Source organism: Suricata suricatta, chromosome 2 (assembly GCF_006229205.1).
Source record: "Suricata suricatta isolate VVHF042 chromosome 2, meerkat_22Aug2017_6uvM2_HiC, whole genome shotgun sequence".
Taxonomy (NCBI): Eukaryota; Metazoa; Chordata; class Mammalia; order Carnivora; family Herpestidae; genus Suricata; species Suricata suricatta.
Genome location: NC_043701.1, coordinates 10,621,580 through 10,632,202, shown reverse-complemented (window position 1 = coordinate 10,632,202; position 10,623 = coordinate 10,621,580). Strand labels below are relative to the sequence as shown.

The 10,623-nt window shown below is 40.5% G+C and overlaps 1 protein-coding gene across 1 annotated transcript in view; it reads left to right on the top strand.

Annotated features, from left to right (window-relative positions):
• LOC115304669 (olfactory receptor 2A5-like) overlaps window positions 1-752 on the top strand; it is a 1,150-nt gene extending 398 nt beyond the window's left edge. The window contains exon 2 of the mRNA XM_029954945.1: window positions 27-752. Within this exon, the coding sequence (XP_029810805.1) occupies window positions 27-752 (726 nt within the window). The remainder of the gene's footprint in view (window positions 1-26) is intronic.
• Window positions 753-10,623: the final 9,871 nt, after the last annotated feature.

Genomic DNA, 10,623 nt, shown 5'->3' with positions numbered 1-10,623 from the left:
TCCTCTCCCACCTGGCTGTCATTGACATCTCCTACGCATCCAACAATGTCCCCAAGATGTTGGCAAACTTAGTGAACCAGAAGAGAACCATCTCCTTTGTTCCATGCATAATGCAGACATTTTTGTATTTGGGTCTTGCAGCTACTGAGTGCCTGATTTTGGTGGCAATGTCCTATGATAGGTTTGTGGCAATCTGCCATCCCCTACATTACACTGTCATCATGAGCTGGAGAGTGTGCATAGTCCTGGCCATCACTTCCTGGGTGTTTAGCTTCCTCCTGACCCTGGTCCATGTGATTCTTGTCCTGAGGCTGCCCTTCTGTGGGCCCCATGAAATCAACCATTTCTTCTGTGAGATCTTGTCTGTACTCAAGCTGGCCTGTGCTGACACCTGGCTCAACCAAGTTGTCATCTTTGTGACCTGTGTATTTATCTTACTGGGGCCCCTCTGCTTGGTGCTGGTATCCTACTCACGCATCCTCTTGGCCATCCTGAGGATCCAGTCTGGGGAGGGGCGCAGGAAGGCCTTCTCCACCTGCTCCTCCCACCTGTGCGTGGTGGGGCTCTACTTTGGCAGCGCCATTGTCATGTATATGGCCCCCAAGTCCCGCCACCCTGAGGAGCAGCAGAAGATCCTTTCCCTGTTTTATAGCCTTTTCAACCCTATGCTGAACCCACTCATCTACAGCCTGAGGAACACAGAGGTCAAGGGCGCCCTGAGGAGAGTGCTATACAAACAGAGGCCTATTTGAAAGAGACCAAAAATCAACAAGAATATTTTAGTCCTAAATATACAACCCAAAGCCATATAGACTTTAGAAAATAAAAATAGATGAGTGTCTTCATGACCATTGGTAGGCAAAGATTATTTGGGATGATGCAAAAAGCACAAGGCATAAAATTTGCTAATTTGATAAATATTAGGTCTTTTCACATTTAATCTTATTGTCAATGTTTTTATAAAGAAACAAATGCAAGCCATAGACAAAGTATTTTGTAATTTTAAATGTGATGATGAGTCAAATATGACCACGTGAGGAGAACAGAGATATCTTAGGAAAGCACAACGTTTGTTGTCCTCACAAGTTCTGGCAAAGAAGGCATGCTTGCATTCCAGCACCTTGTATAAAAGACACCAGGGTTGTCAGGAGGTACAAGACAGGAGCAAGGGAAGGTTTACATCACTGCCTATGGACATTTCCACAGAAAACAGCCAATGGAGGGTTGTATAAGAACAAGCTAGAATTCCTACAAAATGCAAATCTTTGTCTCCTAACGAAAGGGCATCACCATGCAGGTAGGGTGGTGGTGGAGACTGCAGGCCCCATCAAGAGCCTCTGTGTGGTGCAACAAAGCCCCTGAACCTTAAAGTTCATCAGCTGGGAGCAAAAGGAACTGTTTGGAGTAAGCATGTGTCCTCATCACTATATAATGACACACAATGAAAACTAGTTTCAGTATGAGACTTTAAACTGAGACAGGGTAGCTGGTTTTGTCTTCAGCTGATTGGGACTGATAAATCAGTGATTCGTGGCTAATTATAAAGACACCTGTCATGATAATCTGGTATATGGACAAGAGCCAAGCCTGTTGGAAGGTCACTGCAAATACCTATGTCATTCTTACTGATTTGTTCTGTAATGAAACTGCATTGTACCATGACCATCCTCTGCTGTGAGGTTACACGGACATTATTGCTAACATTCCTCTAGCTCATGTAAACAAGTGATAGGACAGTGTTGACACGGATGACCAAATGTATTGGGAGATGCAGGTAAATCCTGTGCAAGTTGTAATACTGATGGAAAATGGCTGGTCTGAGGCAGAACTTGATTTAGCTAACCCATAGCTCATTTCTATGCTAAACAGCTCTGCACAGGTTATTACAAGGTCTGAACAACACAGCTCCAAGAGGAACATGCGATCAAATTAGTACCAAAAATGTGAAAATGTATGTCGTGGTGTTGTAGACTATAGCTGTTTCTTGGACTCTGTGCCTGGGTCTCCATAGGTTCCTCCAAATATGGGTCATTTCCTGCTATTGCTGTGTCGATTATTTTAAGTAAAACAGTGCTGTTCCTGTTACCTAAGTGCTCTTCTAAATGGAAAGGCTCAGAGAAATATGGTCGTTGTGCTGGAAGAGCACCAGGCAGAGGGCCAGGTGGGTGCACTGTGCAAAAAAGGGCTAATTCTGCTAAATATTAAGAATTAAAAGAAACGCGGGGCTCTTGGGTAGCTCAGTCGGTTAAACGTCTGATTTCGGCTCTGGTCATGATCTCAGGGATTGTGGGTTTAAGTGCAGCATAGGGCTCTGTGCTGACAGCTCAGAACCTGGAACCTACTACAGATTTGGTGTCTCCCTCTCTCTCTCTCTTCCCCTCCCCTGATCACGCTGTCTCTCTGTCTCCCAAAAATAAATGTTCAAAAAGAGAGAATTAAAAGGAACTTTAAAATATGCTGATCTTCTCACTTAGCATGAGACACAGAAAAGGAAATTGTGTCCCTGTGAGTTAAGTTTCAGAGTTACTTTGATTATTTGGGGGAGGGAGTCCTGGAGGAGTGTGTGGCAGATGATATAGAGAGTGACAGGACAGCACTTGTCTGAGGAAAGGTGCAGGGCCTAGAAGATGAAGTCATTGCTCTGTGATTAAGAGAAGAGACTGTGGATGGTGGGTTTCTCAGGTGGCCCCTTGAGGTACCTGCCCATCTATTTAAAAAAAATTTTACTGTTTATTTATTTTTGGGAGAGACAGAGTGTGAGCAGGGGAAGCACAGAGAGAGAGAGAGAGGGAGGCACAGAATCTGAAGCAGGCTCCAGGCTCTCTGCTGTCAGCACAAAGCCAGATATGGGGCTCGAACCCACAGATCATGAAATCATGACCTGAGCCGAAGTCAAATGCTCAACTGACTGAGCCGCCCAGGCACCCATGCCCTTCTTTTTAAATCAGGAGCTAATCTGGGCTCTGTTGTGAAGTTATTTCGCAAACCAAATGATCTTAAACCACGGAGGTCACGTTGGTGCCCCTAATCCAGTCAGGTGGGCTTTGGAAAAGCTGTTTTCTCATCTCACAGCAGAGGAGGTCAGGAGATCTCAAGTGTGAGGATGGAGGGTTCTTCATTTTTTGAGTTTAGGCTGTGGGTCAGAGGTGGAGAATCCTGCACCAGGACTGCTGACCCAGGAAACTGAGAGAGAACTCCTGCGGGCTAGGGTTTTGTTGTTGTTGTTAACATGTATGGGCTTTTTTTACATTGCACATGTGTGTGTGTACATAAATACACATATATGAATATATATATTTATAATTTTTAATTTTTAAAATGTTAATAATATTAACATACAGTGTTATGTTAGCATCAAGTGTAGAATATAGTGATTCAACAATTCTGTACATGGGTCCGTGCTCATCATAAGAGTACTCTTAATCCCCTTCCCATGTTTCCCCATCCCCACACCCACCTCCCCTCTGGCAACCGCCTGTTTCTTCTCTCTAGTTCAGAGTCTGTGTGTGTCTCTCTCTCTTTTCCTTTGTTCATGTTTTTCATTTCTTAAATTCCACATATGAGTGAAACCAACAGGTGGTATGGATTTTTTCTGCGTGATTTGTTTCACTTAGCATTGTACTTCTATAACCATCCATGTGAGTGCACGTGGAAATATTTTATTTTAATGGCTCAGTAATATTCCATTGTGTATATTATAGGTGTGCTGTTATAGGCTGCTCAGTTTGTGTTCATTTATGGCAGCAACAAGAGAAAACTATAAAAGTTTTGGTATCATATGAAATTCATTTGTTCCCAGTGCTGGACCTTTCTAGATTGACAATCTACCATTTAGTGTAGTTGTACTCTAATGTATGGTCTCCAGACCTCTTTGAACTCTTAAAATTACCAAGGGCTGACAGACATTTTTATGTTTTTGTATTTCCTTTTTTTAACATAATTTATTGTCAAGTTAGCTAACATACAGTGTATACAGTGTGCTCTTGGCTTCAGGGGTAGATTCTCAAGGTTCTTTCCTTACGCACAACACCCAGTGCTCATCCCAACAAGTGCCCTCCTCAATGCCCATCACCCATTTCCCCCCCCTTCTTCACCCCTCCATCAATCCTCAGTTTGTTCCTTGTATTTAAAAGGCTTTAATGGTTTGCCTCCTCTCTGAACCTATTTTTTCACCTTCCCTTCCCCCATGGTCTTCTGTTAAGTGTCTCAAGTTCCACATGGGACTAACAACATATGGTATCTGTTTTTCTCTGACTGACTTATGCACTTAGCATAAGACTTTCCAGTCACATCTGTATTGTTCCAAATGGTAAGATTTTATTTATTTTTCATTGCCAAGTAGTATTCCATTGTATATATAAACCACATCCTCTTTATCCATTCATCCCTTATTGGACATTTGGGCTCTTTCCATAATTTGGCTCTCGTTCAAAGTGCTGCTACAAACATTGGGGTACATGTGCCCCTATGCATCAGCATTCCTGTATCCTTTGGATAAATTCCTAGCAGGCTATTGCTGGATCATAGAGCAATATAGTCTTTAATTTTTTTTTTTTTTTGAGGAAACTCCACACTGTTTTCCAGAGTGGCTGAACCAGTTTGCATTCCCACCAACATTACAGGAGGGTTCCTGTTTGTCCACATCCTCTCCAAGCTGTTTCCTGAGTTGTTAATTTTAGCTACTCTGACTGGTGTGAGGTGATATCTCAACATGATGTTGATTTGTATTTCCCTGATGATGAGTGATGTTGAGCCATTTCCCATCTGGATGTTTTTGGAAAAGTGTCTATTCATGGGTTCTGCCCATTTCTTCACTGGATTATTTTTGGGGGGGGTGGTGTTGAGTTTGGTAAATTCTGTATAGATTTTGAATAGTAATGCTTTACCCTATGTCACTTGCAAATATCTTTTCCCATTCCATCAGTTGCCTTTTAGTTTTGTTGATTGTTTTCTTTGCAGTGCAGAAGATTTTTATCTTGATGAGGTCCCAATAGTTCATTTTTGCTTTTATTTCCCTTGGCTTCAGAGACATGTGGAGTAAGAAGTTGCTGCAGCTGAGGTCAAAGAGGTTGTTGCCTGTTTTCTCCTCTTTTGATGGTTTCCTGTCTTACATTTACGTATTTCATTTATTTTGAGTTTATTTTTGTGTATGGTGTAAGAGTGGTCCAGTTTCATTCTTCTGCATGTTGCTGTCCAGTTCTCCCAGCACCATTTGCTACAGAGAGTGTCTTTTTTCCATTGAGTACTCTTTCCTGCTTTGCCAAAGATTAGTTGGCCATACGTTTGTGGGTCCAATTCTGGGTTCTCAATTCTATTTCATTGGTCTATGTGACTACTTTTGTGCCAATACCATACTGTCTTGAGTATGTCTTTAGGTTGTATTGACATTTTAACAATATTTGTTCTTCTAATACTTGAGCATGGAATGGTTTTCCATTTCTTTGCACCTTCTTCAATTTCCTTCATGAGTTTTCCACAGTTTTCAGCACACAGATCTTATACATCTTTGGTTAGGGTATTTCCTAGATATTTTATGATTCTTGGTGCAATTGTGAATGGGGTCAATTTCTTTTATTTCTCTTTCTGTTACTTCATTATTCATTATTTGCCACAGATTTCTGCACATTGATTTTGTATCCTGCGACCTTGCAGAATTCATATATCAGTTCTGGCAACTTGTTGGAGTAGTCTTTTTGGCTGTTCATGAAGAGCATCATATCATCTGCAAAAAGTGAAAGTTTGACTTCTTTGTCGATTTGGATGCCTTTTATTTCATTTTATTGTCTGATTGATGAGGCTAGGACTCCAACACTATGGTAAACAACAGTGGTGAGAATGGACATTTCTGTCATGTTCCTGATCTAGGGGGAGAGCTCTCAGTTTTTTTCCCTATTGAGGATGATATTAGCTGTGGGCTTTTCATATATGGCTTTTGTGATGTTAAGGTATGTTTCTTCTATCCTGACTTTCTTGAGGGTTTTTTATTAAGGAAGGATACTGATTGACAAGATCATATGGTTCTTATCTTTTTTTCTACTAATGTGATGTATCAGATTAATTGATTTGCAAATACTGAACCAGCCCTGCATCCCAGGAATGAATCCCACTTGATCATGGTGAATACTTTTTTAAATAAATTGTTTAATTCAACTTGCCAGTAACTAGGTGAGAATTGCGTCCATGTTCATCTGGGATATTGGCCTATAATTCTCCTTTTTAGAGGTCTCTGTCTGGTTTGGGAATCAATGTAATGCTGGCTTCATAGAAACAGTCCTGCAGATTTCCTTCTATTTTTATATTTTGGAACAGCTTGAGAAGGATAGGTATTACCTCTGCTCTAAATGTCTGGTAGAGTTCCCCGGGGAAGCCATCTGGCCCAGGACTCTTATTTGTTGGCAGGTTTTTGATAACTGATTCAATTTATTTGCTGGTTATGGGTCTGTTCACATTTTAAGTTTCTTCCCATTTGAGTTTTGGTAGTGCATGTGGGGGTCTAGGAATTTGTCCACTTCTTACAGCTTGTCCAGTTTGTTGACATATAATTTTTCATAGTATTCTCTAATAATTGTTTTTATATCTATGGTGTTTGTTGTGATCTCTCCTCTTTTATTTGTGATTTTATCTATTTGGGTTCTCTTTTATTTTTGTGAAGTCTTGTTTAGTTTTTCAAAATACTATCTCTTAGATTCTTTTATGTGTTCTACTGTTTTTTATTTGTTTAGATTTTATATTGTTTATTTCTGCTCTAATCTTTATTATATCTTTTCTGCTAGCTTTGGGGTTTCTTTGCTATTCTGCCTCTAGTTCCTTTAGATGTGAAGTTAAGTTCTCTATTTGGTATTTTTCCTGTTTCCTGAGATAGGGCTGGATTGCAATGTATTTTCCTCTTAGAACTGCCTTCGCTACATCCTAAAAGGTTTGGTCTGTCATGTTTTTATTTTGTTTGCTTCCATATATTTTAAATTTCTTCTTGAATTGCCTGGTTGACTTATTCATTCTTTAGTAGGATGTTGTTTAACCTCTATGCATTTAGAAGTGTTCCAAAGTTTTTCTTTTGGTTGATTTCAATTTTCATAGCAGTGTGATCTGAAAATATGCATGGTATGAAATTAATTCTTTTATATTTATGGAGGTCTATTTTGTGATCCGGTATGTGATCTTTCTTGAAGAATGTTCCATTTGCACTCAAGAAGAATGTGCTGCTTTTGGATGAAAAGTTCTGACTATATCTGTCAAGTCCATTTGGTCCAGTGTATCATTCAACACCATTGTTTCTTTATTGATTTTCTGCCTAGATAATCTGTCCATTGCTGAGTATTAAAGTACCCTCCCCAATTACTGTATTTTTATCAATAAGATTGCTTATGTTTGTGATTAACTGATTTATATATGTGGGGGTTTCAATTTGGGGACATAAACATTTACAATTGTTAGCTCTTCATGATGGATAGATCCTGTAATTATGATATAATGCCCTTCATCTCTTGCGACAGGGTTTAGTTTAAAATCTCATCTGTCTGATAGAAGCATGGCTATTCCAGCTGTTTTGACTTCCAGTAGCATGATATACAGTTCTCCACCCCCTCACTTTCCATCTGAATGTGTCCTCAGGTCTAAATTGAGTCCCTTGTAAACATCATATAGATTGATCTTGGTTTTCTTTCTTTCTTTTTTTTTTATTATTTCATTCTGATACCCTATGTCTTTTGACTGGGGCAGTTAGTCCATTTACATTCAGAGTTACTATGGAAAGCTATGGACTTCATGTCATAGAAATCCACAGAAATCTGGACATCTCATGCTTGTGGTGATGTCTCTGGCCCTTTGTAGTCTTTGCAGCATTCCACTCATGGAATCCCTCTGCCCCCTTCGAATGTCTTGCAGGGCCGGTTTAGTGGTCATGAACTCCTTTAGTTTTTGTTCATCTGGGAAATCCTTTATCTCTTCTTCTATTCTGATGACAGCCTTGCTGGATAAAGAATTTTTGGCTGCATATTTTTCCTATTCAGCATAGTGAATATTTCCTGCCACTCCCTCTGGCCTGCCAACTTTCAGTGGACAGGTCTACTACTACCCTTATGTGTGTATCCTTGATGTTTAAGACTCATTTTTCCCCAGATGCTTTCAGAATTCTTTCTTTATCTTTGTGTTTGGCCAGTTTCACTAGGATATGCAGACCGATTCTTGTTAAATTGGAAGGGAGTTCTCTGTGCCTCCTGGACTTAGATGTCTGCTTCCTTCCCCAGATTAGGAAGTTCTCAGCTATAATTTGTTCAACTAAACCTTCTCCCCCGCCCCCTTCTTCTGGAACTCCTATGATACAGATATTATTGCGTTTCATTGAATCACTTAGATCTTTAATTTGCCCCTCATGGTCTAGTATTTTCTTATCTCTCTTTTTCTTGGCTTCATCATTTTCCTTAAATTTTTCTTGTATTTCACTTATTCTCTCCTTTGCTTCTTCCATCATCACTGTCACTACATCTAGTTTATTTAGCACCTAATTTATAGCATTTTTAATTCATCATTGAGATTTCTTAGTTTCTTGATCTCTGCCGCAGTAGATTCTCTGCTGTCTTCTGTGCTTTTTGCAAGCTCGGCTATTAATCTTATGACTATTATTTCATTTCTTGATCAGATATATTGTTTATATCCATTTTGAGCAATTCCCTAGCTATCATTTCTTCCTAGAATTTCTTTTGAAGAGAATTATTCCATTGGGTCATTTTGGCTAATTTTCTTTCCTTTATGTGTTTTAATAGCTTGTTATGTGTCCTGCACCTGTGAGCACAACTATATAAAACAGGGGTCCTACACTGTCCAGGGCCTGGCCCTTCAGGAGGTGTTTTTGGAGTGTGTTGTGTGCTCTCTGTTGTTGTGACTCTTGTTCTCTGTTGTTGTGACTCTGGGTGCTTTATGTCCCTACTCATAGTGGTGTTTCAGACCTTCCACCTGGTGTGCTTTGATTTATTATTGAAGGAATCTTGAAAAAAATTTTTAAAAGGTGTGATGGTGGAAGAAGCCTTATCCCATACAAAGAGAAAATGACAGGGGTGGAGAAAGAGAAAAGAAAGAAACATTAACCAGGAGGAGAATCAGAGAAACCATACAGCTTAATCCAGAGAGAAAAAGAGAGAGGAAAATAAAGAGGAGGTACAGAAAAGGTATAAAAGAATAAATTAAAAAATGTCTACTTTAACAAACCAACAACCACAATAATCAGACTAGAAGAAGGAATAAATAAGAGGAAGAAAAGTCAGAAGAAGAAGAAGAGGTAGAAGAAGAAGAAAAGGAAAGAGAAGAAAAATAAGAATAAAAGGAAGAAGAAGAAGAAAAAAAGAAGAAAGGGAAGAAGAAGAAGAAGAAGAAGAAGAGGAGGAGGAGGAGGAGGAGGAGGAGGAAGAAGAAGAAGAAGAAGAAGAAGAAGAAGAAGAAGAAGAAGAAGAAGAAGAAGAAGAAGAGAAAAAGGAAGAAGAAGAAGAAAATACACACACACACACACACACACACACACACACACACACCCCGAATTGAACCAAGAATCAAATGAGAGAATGTAAAACCACTGGACCAATATCTGACAGTTCTCTAGAGCAAGGACTATCTGGTTAGATAAGTGTCAGTCTTGCTCTGTTACATACACAGTTACCAGGCACAGAGGGATGTGGTTTGGTGTAGGCAGGTCCTGCCTCCACTGTGGGCCTTTTCCTTTTCCCTGAAGCCTCCCTTCCTTTTTGGAGATGGGGAGAAAGATGGCAACACCCTAGTTTCTCCTCCTCAGACAGGGTGACCCAGACCACTCTGTTCAGGCCATCCTCACAGTGCCACATGGGCAGAGTGGGCCAGTTTGTCCCGCTCCATAGTTTTTCTTGCTTTCTTGGCACTCAGCTGGGATTCAAACACTGATCTCTGAAATGATTCTGCTCTTTGTGTCCCAGTTCCTGGGTGCTGCCACTCCACCAGCCAGCTGAAAAAGGGCCTCTAGGTGGTATGTGCCTGGAGGGTCTTTTGTCCTTGGACTGGCCCTAAGCCTTCTTCCCACAGCACTCAAGGCGGGGGGGGGGGGACTGTTCTCTCTGATGGCACCTCTGGGCTGGTTACTAAACTCGGGTCTGGGTCTTCTTCTCCCTAGGTGTGTGCACAGAGCAGCTGGCCCCAGTCTGGAGAAATCCCTGCAACCCTGTAATGAATTAGGAATTGGTTCTTTCCCATGAAAGCAAAACTGAACTCTTGGGACTTCATCAAGATAAAAAGCTTCTGTACTGCAAAGGAAACAATCAAGAATACTAATAGGCAACTGACAGAATGGGAAAAGATAGTTGCAAATGACATATCAGATAAAGGGCTAGTATCTAAAATATACAAGGAACTCACCAAACTGCACACCCACAAAACAAATAACCCAATGAAGAAATGGGCAGAAGACATGAACAGACACTTCTCCAAAGAGGACATCCAGATGGCCTACAGGCACATGAAACAATGCTCAACATCACTCATCATCAGGGAAACACAAATCAAAACCATACTGAGATACCACCTCATGCCAGTCAGAGTGGCTAAAATGAACAAATCAAGAGACTATAGATGCTGGTGAGGGTGTGGAGAGTTGGGCACCCTCCT